Here is a 15,169-nt window from a genome sequence, read left to right on the forward strand (position 1 = left end):
ATTGCAAAGCACATTATATGGACACTCTAGGCGAATTTCTGCCGTTGTCGTCGCCGTGATGGTGGCCGTAACATGGTGGTGCCGTAACATGGTGGCCGCGCGCTGTATGCTGTAGGCGCGAGCGAAAGCTAGCGAGGTTGAGCTGAGGAAGATAGTGGCTTGATGCGGCGGTGTCTTCTCGCGTTCATAAGGAAGGATGGCGGGGAGGGTGCGCGGCGTCTTCACGAGCGCCACGAGGGATCGGGGGGACGCGAGTGCGCTAGGAGGGCGGAAAGGGGGGGGGGGGGGGGGGGCATGGGGACAAGTTAGTGCACATCTCTTCTACTCCAGCAGCGGCGGCAGCGCGCAACCTACCTTGGAGTCCTTCTGCGGTGGGTTTGAAAGCTAGCGGATCTGATATGGCTTATGGCTTCGTGTGCACTGTACTCGCGCGCCTAGTCCACGTTGAAGCGAAAGGCAGCATGATGAATTCGCTTGCTGTTGCCGCCGCTCTTCAGAACGCCAGAGTTCCACTAACGAGCGTCCGCGACCATCGAGCGAGATGTGTTCGTGTTTGCCTGTGTGCGCGTGACAACATGCTTGTTAATGTAGTTACTAAGCGAACGTTTACAGAAGTTTATACAGGTGATCAAAACAACCTTACTTCGTATAGCTGTCTAATAATTTGCAATCGCAATCAATGCTTCGCCTGTCAGGCACAACTGACTTTCTTAATTCACTTTCAGATCCACACTAAAACGGCAAAACTGAAGCTGAGCAGTATTGAAGTCCTGTCTGCTGTTCAAAAATTATAGAACTAGGACTGCTTTCAAGGAGTTGTCTATTTAAATTGTGCTCAGAAATACAACGCTGTTCCGATTCACACTTCTGAAAAGCTCCTTTCAAGCAGCTCACAACAGTATTAACTGCAACAAAATGTGATTTGCAATGTGATGCAATGCAGCTAGAAACCTGCATGGTCCACATACCAGCTCACCACAGTACACCAATAAACTGGCTCACATCTTTAATTTGAAAAACATATAAAACAGTATGCACAAACATTTTGTATTTCAGCTTTGAGGCTGCTTCTGCAGCTTGCATCGCAGGCGCCACTGTCGATGGCCACCTGAGATGCAAAATAAAAAGTGACTAGCTACTGACACCGTGCAGCTGCTAGTATAAGTCTCCCAACATCTGAAAATATTGTATTGCAGCTTACTTGAGGAGAAGCAGCACGTAGTGGACATCCAGGAACTTATGCATGCTAAAGACCTATCCTAAAAGTAACAGTAACAGACTCGAGCCCTATGAACAACATGGCCCTGCTTTAAAACCTGTACACTAGCCAACACATGCACAACACGTCACGGTTCAGCACTTTTGCAACAAGAGAACCACCACGGTGTAGAGAGCTTCAGACAGTTGTAGTATGACGTACCTGGCTCTTGGGGACAACAGCAGCACAGATCTACATTCCTGACTCAAGCTAATATTGCATGCCATCGGAGAGCACATGCATCGTGCTACAGCTACATAACAGACATGCACCATTGCGTCTCTAGGGAGAGACGAAAATGCCACAACTTTTTCTCTGCAAAAGCAGCCATTGGTGGGGGTTGCTGCTGTGCCACAAAAAACAGACAGGCAGGCTCGACAACTATGAGCACCCGGCTACACAAGTGCAGCCGCCATCATCAACCCGCTGCGCTTTGCCACATTTTCGCAGAGCCATTTTGTGAAGGGGTGGAAGCCTACAATGGCATGCAGCCGAGGTTTCAAGCTGCTGTCCCAGTGCTGCCCCCCCTCCTCCCGTGTCGTGTTGATGGGACATTTAACAGTGGGTAGGTTTTCCCCAGATGAAGGACTATGTCGTTTTGTCGCTTGCGAGTGTGGGAGGACACTTTGCTGGCTCATGGCTGAAGGAGTCCCAGTGCACTAGGCTCGGGCCGGGCAAACTTCAAAAGATGTCCGGGCATGAGGTGAAGTTTCGGTCCCAGTACTTGCCGGTGAACTCCCACTCGTCATCATGCGAGTGTGCTCCCTTCAAATGGCGAAACCACCTGAGAAGAAAACAAACGTATAAAAATCCGAGGACACCTACGCACTTCTTAGAAGTTGCAAATGCAAAAGAATTAATGTCTAATTGAACGCCGCTCAGCGGTACTTCGAGTAATGAAGTCCTCGCGAGCAAGTGAGCACGTTGAGACGCTTGGCGCGTTTTTATTTGGCCTTACTGAGGCGCAGTTAGAATGCGGACGAGAGCTTGCGTGGATAACACAGGCTTCCGAGAGTGAGGGTGACGTGGGTCGCAGCGATTCCCTCCCCCCTGACACAACAACTGGCGCGCTACTGTGGGAGCAGGTGTTCCCTTTCGCTCGCTCTGCTCTGTCGAGGTGTGCTCGTGCCGTGGCGTCGCAGTAAATGGGAAGTCCGTCGCGAAGCGCTAGTGACGTGGTGTTGCAGCCAACGGGAATTTAAGCTTCAATAGGACGGTACGTTGTACATGTTCGTATTCCATTCTGTAACTATTCACAGCGCAAAATGACAAGAACACACAGAAAAGATACACGAAGAAGTGCTGAACAGCGCTTGTCCGTGTATGTTTTCTGTGTGCTCTTGTCGTTTCGCGCCGTGAATAATTTCAGTAGGGAACTTAAGTGCCGTTTCGCTGCTCTGAGTGCCATTTCGCGACGGCACTGACTCATGTTCCTATTCGCACTGACTCATACTCGCCAATGCTCACTTACGTTCGTAGTCAATTCTATTCAGACTTGACAGCATCCATTCACACTCCTACTTGCATCCAATTCCACTCACTGGCACTCATTCACATACACACTATTGTCCCTCACGCTCACACTGACATTCGTTTGTACCCACATTACCAGGCACCTACTCCTGTTCATGATCACTCCTACTCAACTGACTGACACTAACTCCCCTTCACACTCTCGTACACGCACACCTTTGGTTACTAATGCTCTATCTCACTCCTGTGAAATAAGTGTGTAGCGAGCATCAGTCAGCACTCGTCAGTGAGTATGCTGACCTATGCCTTCAACCGAATACCAATTGCCACACAAATCTGACAACACTAATTTTGTTAATAAACAGTATGGGAGCTTTTCTTCAAGCTGCATTGGCCTGCAACACAAATTTTGATGTTCTGAGGGAGGAGCTACAAAATTATGCTTAATACTGATACGGAACAGCCACCACAGTGTGGCTGCTGTTGTAGGCAAGTGTCTGGATGTTGGGCAAAGAGTGATGAAGTGCCAAGCGTAAGCAGTCTTTGTCTAAATATCAGCAGCAAACATGTTACGACACACCTGGGCATGCGTACATGCAACAGCAAAATACCACAGATTGGCATGACCTCCCTCTCGAAACTAGCCTTATTTATAAATGAAAGTTCATTTTCCACAGTCACTTCTCTGGAAATGTGTAGCACGTCCCTATGGCTTTTTTTCCTTTCAAGTTTAACCTAAAGTTCCAGTTATAGATAGAATGATGCGACATATTTTAATTCTGGCTTTCAATCTTTTACGTCTGCAGGCCACAATCTACCACCTCTATGGCAGGATCTAATTTCTAAGCACTGGAAAGCTTGAACAACTTCTAACCCTTTGCGGTCCGGTGTCGGCACAACGCAACACGGCCGTAGCGGTCCGCTGTCGGGCACCGCCCGACAAGGTAGTTCGGGGGTTAAATTTCGCGGTTTTTCTCACTGCGATTCGTGCGCATTCTTTGTATACACAATGCGTCATCTCTTGAGGGATAACTAAACTTTGTTTGTTGAAGTTTACTTCTCTTTGCACTAGGGTGCAGCACAATGTTCAGCACAGCTTCTGGATACCAGAGCGTTCTCACTTGTGCGCGGAACAGCACGTTCGCGCGGTTCGCTGAGCAGCATGACCACATTTTTAATCGCGTGCGTTTTACGGTGGCGCATTTAGTGAAAGCTTCTAGAGGTTTCCATTGTCAATAGCTTTATTTTGAGGCGCACACAGCTGCAGAATCATGCTGAGAAAGAACAGCGACACCTGCAGGCAACCTCTTCCAACAGCTGGTGGGTGACGTGAGGGCTAGAGCGAAAAATAGGGGCCCGTCTGCGCGAAAGGAGTGCGAGGAAAGGCTAGATTGGAAGAGCCATTTCATCCACAAGCTCCCAGGCCGAAATAGCAAAGACTGTGCCGTTTGTAGCGATCGAAAAACAAACGGAGGCAGGAGGGAAACTGTGTTTTTCTGCAAAACCTGCAGTAACAACCGTGGCCTGCACCCAGAAAAATGCTTCGAACGGTATCACACACTGCTCAAATATCAGTAGAGGAGTTGCCTGCAGAATGCAAAAGAAAAGATAAATATTCTATGAGTTTTTCGTCCACAGCTTGTGGTTTTCATCGTGGCGCTATAAGCTGGCAAAATAGTTTCGGACCGGGACAGCCAGAAAGTGGGTAAAAGTTTCGGACCGCAAAGGGTTAAATTAACACTGAAGTCTGCTCTGAAGCTACAGTATTATACTCAAGTTACTGTTAGCAACATTCTAGTCACATTCAATATACAATGAATCCCAGCCTCCATGCTCTTAGTAATGATTCGAATTAATAGGCATTTTCCTATAGATACAGTAAATATTTGTTTATTCAATTTTTTGGTTAATTCACTCTAGACCAAAGGTCCCGGCCACCACTGTGCAACACATAGCCTTGCCCATCTTTCTTAAAAAAAATTTAAAAAATGCGTGCACTTTAGATTTCTGCTTTGTTTAGGAGCGTTAATGTTATCTCTATGTGTTTTCTACTTTGGACATATTGTAAGTGGCGGTGCGCGTTTTGAGTGGAGGGCGTGTTAGAATCGGGCCATTACGGCCAAATGAATCAGAAGTGCATAGTGACCTTTTTTTCTGCACCTTGTTTAATTCGACCCACTGGTCCCGTCAGGGTCGAATTAACCAAAGTCGACTGTATCACATTATCAGAAGTGTACAAAGAATATCTATGAATAGAAAATGCAAGGCTTGTCACAAATTTTTCAGATGATTTTTTTGTCAGTACTGACAGGGCTATAAATACTTTTAAAAAGGTTGCCAAATTTCAGAGTCTAAATATCTAAGAACAATATTCTGATTCATATGTCTATGGTTTGTTTACTTCTATCAGCAGAAGAGCCTTAGATGAAGGCATGTGCAAAACTGTGTTTCCAACTTTCTGTGCAGATGTGCCCTACCATTATCTCTCTTTAGATGCCTGGTTGATAACTTGGAGCAATGCAGTTGCTTTGACAACATTAATTTTACGAGTTTACGCTTGCTACAGAGAAGCCAGTCAGAGCATAACTATCATAATCATCTATAAATGTGGCACTTGTTTTTCCATTTGTTTTTTTCCATCTAAATATTTGCTACATTGCATTTCACGTGTTGTGAAGTGTTTACCATTGCATTGTGTGCGTACAATACCTGACTGCATAAAAAATCTCGACCACGTGCGCAATACCGCTAGGGTACGAAAAAGGCGACAGGAGTGATGGACTGGGCCAACTAGATGAACATGCAGGAGATATGCAAACATCATATGCATGGAAGCCGTAGTCTCTGACAGTGTGCCAGTAGCCGATGGTGAGACAATGAGCCAACTTTAGTGACGATTATAGAGTCCATGAATGTCATCCACATTATTGTTGAGTGTGGCTGTGGTGACGGTGAGATACTACGCATGATTAACAGGCTAGAGATCATAACCATTGGTGCAGTGAACTACCGTACCAAGCGATTCCGCATCAATGATTACTTCTAGTAGTCCTACTCCACGAAAAATAAATGCGACATGCTTGTGTTGGGCAGTTTCGCACTTTATTTTCCTGGGTAATTTGAAAATCTGCATAACATGAAGATTAATTGCGGTCCGGCAGACTTCAAATGTGCAAGGTTTTACTGTACAGCATGGGCTCTCAAAGTGGGTTCCGCAGGCCCCTCCCTCGGGGTTCCGCGAGCCACTGATAAATTTTCCCTGGTTCCGCGCTCACCAAGTGGCCAAAACAGCGAACGCGAGGAGCGCTCGATCCAAAGAACCTTCATTACCCATTCCCAAGTGTCAAAAGTCCCATCACAGTGCGTAACAGAAACGTGCGAACTGCGCAATAAATCCGCCAGCAGCTTGTAGCCACCCTGCCTCTGAAAACAGGCCGTGCGCCTAAGCTTTTGCACTTAGTTAAATCTTGGAGGCTGTAACTTCTACCATGCGCATTTCTCCCGTTTGTAGATCGGGGCCCATAGCGTGCACGCTGATGTACTGGTCGGTGGATTACAAAATAAATGCACAGAGCATTGCAAATGCGCGACGAAAAAGTGCAAAAACGGCGCTAGCATCCAACCGAAACCAAGCGGCAGAGTACGCATCCGTCTGCATCGTCATTTGTCGTCAGCGGAAATCGGACGTGAAACGTGTCTGACAGCAACGCCGGAACGCTTCGTGCAATTGTGCCCTTTTTATCGCCGTGCATAACACCGCGATGGCGGTAGGTCGCGTGCCTTCATAAGTGCGTAGTCGCCATCCATGATCGCGTCGATTAGAAAGCCTACATGCAACACTCCCGAGCATTGATAGCAACCCCAGTTTCGTCTGCAGCAGTTGCGGCTAACTGTAGTTTCCTTTTGACTCGGTGCGCGCCTCTGCCGCGTGCCTTCAAAACTGCGTTGTCGCCATCGATGACTTGCGTCGATAGCGACCGCGGTTTCATGCGTGCGTAGGTCGCCTGCCTTCAGAAACGCAAGGTCGCCATCTATGATCACGTTGATAGCGGCTGCGGTTTTGTCTGCAGCGGTTGCGGCAAACAATAGTTTCACTTTGATTCAGTGCAAAGCTGTCGAAGATGAAGCGCACCGGCTACATCGCCATGGACGGACGATTTGTTGGCGACGAGCTCACGGGCGACAAAATAGTCGGGGTGTGCGTGTGGTAGTGAAAAGCGTGTCTCAGATAAAGATGACTCGCTGCAAGCGTTATACAGTATAGACCACTTATAACGTAACCGCTTATAGTGCAGGGCCGGATATAGTTCGGTCTTTTCAGACTCCCGTTAATTTTCCCATAGCACTCCATGTATACGCATACCGCTTACAGTGCAGCCGAGTGAGACGAAATACCGGTTATAATGCGGCTTCCGCGGGAAAATCTCGCCGACAAGGACGGTAGCGAGCATGCTTCTCAACGAGGTGCGCCCACCGATGGGAGAGGAGATCAACGAGGGCGATGCGGAGGGGCATGAACGTGGAGCACGAGCCCAAGGGCGATCAAATCGTCGCCGCGCGCTGTATGTGCAAGTGAAAGCGCGCGGGGGATGCGCGCCTTCACGGAGAGCGAACGCACAACGGAGAGCAAACGCGATCCATCGCAGGAAAGGCCGTGGGGGTATGGAAGGACGGGGGGGGGGGGGGGGGGGGGGCGACGCTGTGCACTAGCACCAAATGCGTATCTTGCAACCGGGCGCAAGGGGAACTGGCAACGCAATCTCCCACACGAAAGGAGCAAAGCGGGAAGGCGGGACGGGAAAGAGGGAGGGGGGGGGGGGGAAGAGGCGGCGGCTTCTCCTCTGCCAACATATGCGTTCGCGCCTGTGCCGGCCGTCGGTGTTGACGCGCGCACCGTATCTTAGCGATCTTCACACGGCTCTGACCTTTGTATGCGCTATGCTTACGCCGCTCAGTTTCCGTTGAAGCGATAGACCGTACGAACAAGCTTCGCTCGCTGCGACGGCCGCGTTTACCCACGCCCGCGTTGTGACAGTGGTTGTCTGCGGTCATCGAGTGTATTCATGTTTGCTTGTGTGCGTTGACACCACGCTTGTTAATTCAGTTAGTAAGCAAATGTGTCAAGTTTATGCAGCCAATAAAACTACTATCCCTACTCTTATAGCTCTCTACTAATTTGCTATCGCAATTGATGCTTCGCCTTTTGGGCGAAACTGAGACATTAAAAAAAAATTATTACTTTGCCTGCTTCATGCGAAGATCATGGGTACTTGGACATTAACCTTTCAGCGTTCGTAAATTTAAACGGATGCAAAACCCCAGTCGCACGCTTCGATTCTTGGATACGTGCGGCTGCTTGGTCTACATGTTTTGCATAAGTGCAGGGCTTGAAAATCGTTGTTTTGGTTATAGTGCGGTACCGCTTATACTGCAGATATTCACGACGTCAGCAACTTACGTTATAAGCAGTCTACACTGTATAACGAGTCTCAAGGTGACGAGAATTGCAGCTTCCGCAATGCTCTTGTGCAAAATAGGAACACTATTTGCCGATTCATTCACTTAATAAAAGCTGTTGACGTAGTAAGCATTTATTTATTGTTCTCTTGATACCCTCGATAATTCAACATTCAGTTAATTCGGTCATTTTTTTTTCGGTCCGGTGAAATCTAAATTGACGAGGTTTTACTGTACTCAAAGTAGAATTGGCACTAATTCTAAGATCTCTTGTGACGAAATGTTATACTTAAGTGTCCCTGTGCGATAAGCACTGAAAACTATCATTCTTTCTCGGCATTTATCTTGGTTGTGATGTTGTCTTCTCTTGATTCATAACGATTGCACCCAGTTTGGACCACATGTGTTGCATGTCACCATCAAAGTAGCGTACCTAACACCACCGTTGGCCCCAAACATGTTGGGTGCTAAGCCTAGCGTCTCTATTATTAGGAGGAGGGGGGCAGCTTCCTTGGCACTTCATAGAGCTTAGCAGGGTTCCCTGGGACGAACATGCTCGAGAACCCCTGCCGTACAATAAAGCCTCATTAATACATAGTTGGCGGGGAATGTGGATCAGGTATGCACTAAGCGATGTAATACAACCGACAATGGAGATAAGCGGCTATAGACTTACCGGCCAAAAAAACGTTAAATGTCACTCATACACACATGCAGACAAGATTTATTTGGCAGGAAATTTTCACTTGCTGCCCTGGCAGCCTCGTAGTGACAACGGCATCCTTAAACTCAGCAAGGCCGCGAGCCAGTTTCTCTATCAGGCACCATTTCTCTGCAAACGCCCTCATGACGGTCGACGCACTAACCATGTCGAGCACAGAAGGGCCATCATCCACTGACGACGTCGACGTGGATGCACAGAAGCGATGGGAGCAGGAAACACATTATGGCTATCATGTTTTGATGTCACTATCGGTGGCGACTGCAGTCCGGGAAAGGTCTGTGTGCTGCAATTTTGCTATCTATGGTCTCCGCACACAACATTTTGCAGATTCCATACTTGTACGCGCCGGACAATGAAGTAAATACTACGCACTAACTATTTGGCATGCTTTAAGTGACTACGACTTAAGCAGTCAGCCAATACATTAAGTGCAATGGTGACAGGGGGGGGGGGGGGGGTTGGCACGTCTATATTTAAACAAGAATTACGGGTACAAATTAATGAGGTTTTACTGTATATGGTACCATGCAACTTCAGAATGCATGAAGTCCAACTTTATGCCAGATAAACAGAAAGAGAAAAACATTCAAGTAGGAGCAAGTAATCACCTTGGTTCCCAGATGTCCTTATGCTTTTTACGATGTTTGCGTGCTTCCCTCTGCTTTTCTTCCAAACGATTTTTCTCCGCTGCAGCACCATCTGAGAAGGGAAGAATCAAGTAGTGTGTGTCATATACACTCACTCTACTGCTGGTACCAGCCACTGCACTTTGCCACTGACTCTTGCACTTAACGTTACACCCGACGCCTTGATTGAGTGTCCACTGTCACGGTGGTATGAAAAGTGAACAGCGGAGTGTGTTGCTTGTGCTACATGCTGCACCGTCTAACTTGTAACTGTGGCCACAATAAACTGCTGCAAAGGCACAATCAAGTACGCTTTGCACATGTTAAATGTGCGTAAAGCAAGCATCATACAGCAAGATTCAACTTAGTTGCTACAGCAATGTTTGACTGTATTGAAAATAAGCATACCCAGATCTCCTGCCTCTAACCGTCGCATGTCTGGCCGCAGTCGGCAGTCAGTTGGGGGCAGCTCCTTCTCCATACCTTCTTCCATCTCATTCAGTGCAATGGCAAACAGCGTGAAGTTGTAATACTGCAAATGAAACAGTGAACGGAAACAGCCAGTTAGGAAAGCTGACATCAACTATTGTGCTATTACCAACAGCTACAACTCGGCCGCTGCGTTGGATGTACAGTTGGCATCAAAAGTTAACAGACTGCAAGATCTGCAAAAACAGATATTCAAGTAGTTTGCTACTGTATCCAGTAAAACTGCACAAAGCTATGTTGTTTGCACATACAAGTAGAACCTCGTTGATACAATCCCATCTTGTATGATTTCTGGGCGCCAACGTTCGCGATCGAGAAAACAAAAAATGACCCAACACAGTTTACCGATTAGTATGTTCCCAGAAAACACAATCTTTCGGCACCAACATTCAATATCGCAAAACTGCTATTGTATGGTATGCTTTCTGGCCGCTAGATCCCATGTGAACAATAAAACACATGAGACACGCGCATGTCATGTAAGAATGCTGGCATGCACTTTGTTTCCCCTTCCAGTACCAGCAAATCTCACAGGTCGTAGCACGTTGCATTCACAGCTATATGATGAGCACCTTTACTTATCTGTTTCATGGGGTGTGTGGCATAGCGACGTTGGAAGTGTACAGCACATTTTAAATAGGCAATAAACAAAACACACAGCTATTCCCTGCCGCAGGTAGCGCAAAGCGAGCATCATGTTTCACTCTGGCGGCATCGTATTCTGACGGCGCTCACCAGCTCAATTTCGTTTCGCTTTCTCTTCGCAGTCTCAAAACACAACAGAATATGAAAACGACATTGCGCGTCTCGGGCCCCGCCTGAAGAAGCTGCTGATCCAGGCTGAATTCGAAGAGCGCAAACGTTAAGCTTGCCAAAGCCACAATAAAGACAATGTGCGAATGGCGCTGCTTGAGCCCCACAAGCTATACGCACATCAGCGCTTGTGCTGCAACAATTCACGCAGCACTTCGCATTACGAAGATGTCAACTATGGTTGCCTGCCAAATTCTTTGGTGACTTCAGATCGTACATTTTCCCAGCTAGTACGTTTCTTCTCTTTTTTTTTTCTAAGAATGTATAAGGTTCCACTGTACTAGTACAGACCGGAAACCTGAATATCAGTCTTTGTGTCCAAGCCACAAAAATATCTTTTTCTCAACTCCCACGATCTCTAAACTTCAGAAAGTATTTAAAATAAAATAAACCAATGGCAACTTCAGCTCGCACTGCTTAACTAAGATGTGTCAGTTAATGTGAAAAATATGCTTGCTATTGTAGTAACCAGTGTGACAGCGACAACCAGAATATGCTTTATACATTCTAAAAAGCTCAATGAGCTGCAACAAGTGGTAGGTAAGCAGGGATATCAAAAAGCACATGAAAGAAGTCTGCTATATAGCACTGCACAGGCCGGCCAGTGTGAAGATTGGGTTAGAAATTCCTGGCAAGGCGTTTTATTTAAAGCTCCAGTGTACAGTCCTTGTTGAAAAAGCTAATGAATATACACATATGTAAAAGTTCCAACTGATTATTAAATAATTATTGCAGCAAGAAAAAGCTTCGAGTTTTATTAGGTGAACAGCAAGCAAAATCAGCTGAAGTTTCGAACTTGCATATCACAACTTGAGCGTGTAAATAATGAATGATGCGCTGCCACACCGAATTTGCAGAGCCCACAATGAAGCACTTCTCATGTACACATTTAAGGCCCACAGAGAACATTGCAACGTGGTTCATGTGGAAGCCATTTTGATTCGTACTGTAGCAACCTTAAAGCAATTGTTAATGTGGTGCAGTTCATAAAGAGTTGTAAAATAGTGCAATTAGAATAAAATAGTCATATTGAGAGTGGTAACATATTGCAATCGCAAAAGCAACAACAGTCAAATTGTATCACAAGCAGTTTTTAGTAAAATTTCATTTCCTTGCATTTGTGGAAACAAAGTTTGTTTTTGTAGGAACAAAAACGAATTAAACCATTAACCATATTTATTTTGTTTACTAAAAGCAATAAAGAGCTAGTATTTCTAACTGGTCACTAGCTTCGCACAAAATTCCTCAGATCAAAGCAGAACGGCCACTTGTGCTCAAAGGCCCGACCTACCATCAGTGAACAGGCTTGTCCACTGCCTGAGCTTGTGGCTACAAGCCCACAAAAAAAAACCGCTTTACCCAGGCCAGGCCCAGGCTTTCAGGTAAGCACAGGCCCGTGCAGCGCTCGATCTTCTACACAATGTACACTGCACTAGTACTGTTTGAAGCGTGCTTGAGTTTTACATGTGAGAGTTGCTTAATAAGCTCATTTTGAGCAACTGCAGCGGCACTGACTGCAACAAGAATGCTCCTCTGACCATCTATACCTAAAACAAAACTCAGCCAAGATTGAGCCAAGCCCACTTGTTGCAAAGTTGGTAGCAAAATGAAATTTCTAACAACCTGCCTAGCTGTCAAGTCTATTAGAATGCCTACCTGTGCTGCATACTCAGGTCGTGGCGTGACTCGCCAAAGAAGACGGGAGTTTGGGATGTCAAGTGAGTATGTCGAGTCACTCTTGGGAATCTCCCCATCATCAAGGTCACAGGGTTCAGGGCTCTGTAGTGGGAAACAACCGGAACAGTAAATACAATATTCTAGTCTACAGCAGCTTGAGAAAATGATCACTTTCAAGTTTTCTTTTTTTCAGACTATACAGAATTTTAAAAAATTGATAGTGAGAGGATAGCACCATTCGAGTCCTTGGAACTGAATTGCTTGAAGAAGCAGACAGGGAAGGGATTATTTGCACAATGAACTAAAATGCATAACTGACAAAATTACTTACAGGTTTTAACAAAAGTTACTTTAACACACACATATTCTAATTTATAAATTTTAGCAGATAAATTTGCAAGCATTCCCACTTGGAATCAATTCTGAGGATGGCACCTATTTCAAGATATGCACAGTCAGACTTGTAGCAAAAATTCACTGCTGTTCCACTTCCAGTAATGGGAATGCCAATGTGTCTCACCACACACTTTGGGAATATCTCAAAACTGGTGTAATCTCAAGAATTCGTTCCAACTGGACACGCCTTGTGAACTCCTCGGCTACAGTTCATAAATTGCAATATGTGGCAAAGTAATTAGCTACAAACTTAACTAGTGATTTTTTTTGTTACTCAATTATGAATTTCAATTTCTCGTGCAAGCAATGCCTGACCCTTAATCCAGCTGAAGGAGTAGAATTACACTATTTGCTAAAGCCGATATTTAACAATTCTGTATAGCCTAAAAAAAAACATTACTACAAGCACCTATTGTTCCATAAGCTTTCCGTTTGTCTCCAGACTCCAGTATTATAACTATCTGTTAAAAGAACAAGTAGTTTTGTCCCTGAGCTTCTCGAGTTCACCAAAGCCATAGAACAATGCCCATTACACAACAGAATAGAATGATAATGTACAGTACAAGTAAAACAAAAGAAATTAAAGCTTTGAAGGGAGGCTTTCTCAAAGTTCTCAGAGAATGTTCCAAAAGTCAAATGGCGCTGCCAATTTGGACAGATTCTGTACTGGCTTGACAAAACAATGAGAACAAGCAGATGTTGGCAATCATCACTGCAGGACTACAATACCTTCTGGGATCACCATCAAGAGACATGTGACTGGTGCAGAGAAACGGGCAGCAAGGGCAATCGATTTCCTTTGCTGATGACTTTTGGGAATACTTTGACTACACACACACGCGCGCATGCACGCACGCACGCCTGTACATCTGTAGATACAACACGCATGTTGGAAACTATGTGAAGCGAAGGTCAAGTAAAGTGGTTAATTAAGTGCTTTACAGCTAAGGGAGATGTGTACAATTTGGTGATGACAGGTGTATGCACAGAAACATATGACATTTACAAAGCAACATTTATGGATTCTGTACCTCTTCTGTCACAGTGGGACAAACCCATTCTGGAGAATTGGCCAAGAACGGGCAACAACCCCCAGTGGCACAAACCGAAGGGCTAAATTAATGGTAATTGAAAGTACAAGGGCTAATCGGATAGCCTTTGCTCCTATTTTTTTTTAGCCGAATTAACGGCAGTAAATGCGAAGTCAACATATCCATTCCCAGCCGGTAGCTCCGCAGCACGGTGCTGCTGTCGGTTGAAGATGGCAGTCGGGCTTCACACGTCCACGGCATACAAGCAACGAAGTGCGATTCGTTTTCTATGGGGGCAGGGGAAGAACATCCATCGAAATCCACAGGGAAATAAATTCAGCCCACGTATGGCGTACGTTTTCAGTCAGCTGAAGAAGTTCCTGGCGGGACAGAAATTCGCGTGCAGAGATGAAGCCAAGACAGCAGTTCGACGGTGGTTCCACAGACAGCCGGACGAATTCTACCACAGGGGCATCTCAAGGTTAGTGCTGCGATGGGACAAATGTCTGGGCCAGTGTAGAGATTATGTGAAAAAATAGTGTAAGGTACGCAGAATAGTACGTATTTTGTAATTACCTGTATGTACCTTATTTTGGCTAATAAAAAATAGGGGCCGAGACTTTGATTCGCCCTCAAAAATGAAAGAATGTGCGAAATATATTTAAAACTCTATTACCAGATCAGTGTGATTAAGAGATATCCCTGAGCTGACATTATATCTTCATGTTTTATGTAAGAATAACACATAGTGGGACATGTTCATTCCGGAGGAGTGGCCATGAACCCAGCGGCAAATGCGGAGTGGTTAAATCAACGAAAATAAAGTAAATCAAGGAATCCTTTTACTATAATTCGCCATTCATTAACAGACTGGTGTGCTTTGGAGATACCTGTGCTGTGTGGAGGTTATATGCAGGAACTGATTTCTTTTGTTACGTAGAACAGAGCTGGACATACAAGGTCTTTATTTTATATGTTCATGTTTTATGTACTAATCGTACATAGTGGGTAGTGCCCATTCCGGAGAAGTGGCGAAGAATCAAGTGGCAAATTCTGAGTGGTTAAATCAAAGAAAATAAAGCAAATTAAAGAATTCGTTAAATATAATTTGCCATTCCATTAACAGATTGGAATGCTTTAGAGATGCCTTGGGCAGACATTGTATGTGCAGGTTTTATGTAGGAAGTTATTTTTTTGTTATGCAAACAGAGCTGGACATACATGA

The 15,169-nt window shown here is 45.5% G+C and overlaps 1 protein-coding gene across 1 annotated transcript in view; it reads right to left on the bottom strand.

Moving 5' to 3' along the window:
• Positions 1-991: 991 nt before the first annotated feature.
• The window catches only part of LOC119450157 (oxysterol-binding protein-related protein 1), a 91,495-nt gene continuing 77,317 nt past the window's right edge, over positions 992-15,169 (bottom strand). Inside the window, exons 22-25 of the mRNA XM_037713532.2 lie at positions 12,497-12,619; positions 9,947-10,070; positions 9,521-9,611; positions 992-2,042 (exon numbers count right to left, since the gene is read on the bottom strand). Coding sequence (XP_037569460.1) covers positions 1,940-2,042; positions 9,521-9,611; positions 9,947-10,070; positions 12,497-12,619 — 441 coding nt within the window. The 3' untranslated portion in view covers positions 992-1,939. The remainder of the gene's footprint in view (positions 2,043-9,520; positions 9,612-9,946; positions 10,071-12,496; positions 12,620-15,169) is intronic.

The sequence above is a fragment of the Dermacentor silvarum genome, chromosome 4 (genome assembly GCF_013339745.2).
Source record: "Dermacentor silvarum isolate Dsil-2018 chromosome 4, BIME_Dsil_1.4, whole genome shotgun sequence".
In the NCBI taxonomy this organism is placed as follows: domain Eukaryota; kingdom Metazoa; phylum Arthropoda; class Arachnida; order Ixodida; family Ixodidae; genus Dermacentor; species Dermacentor silvarum.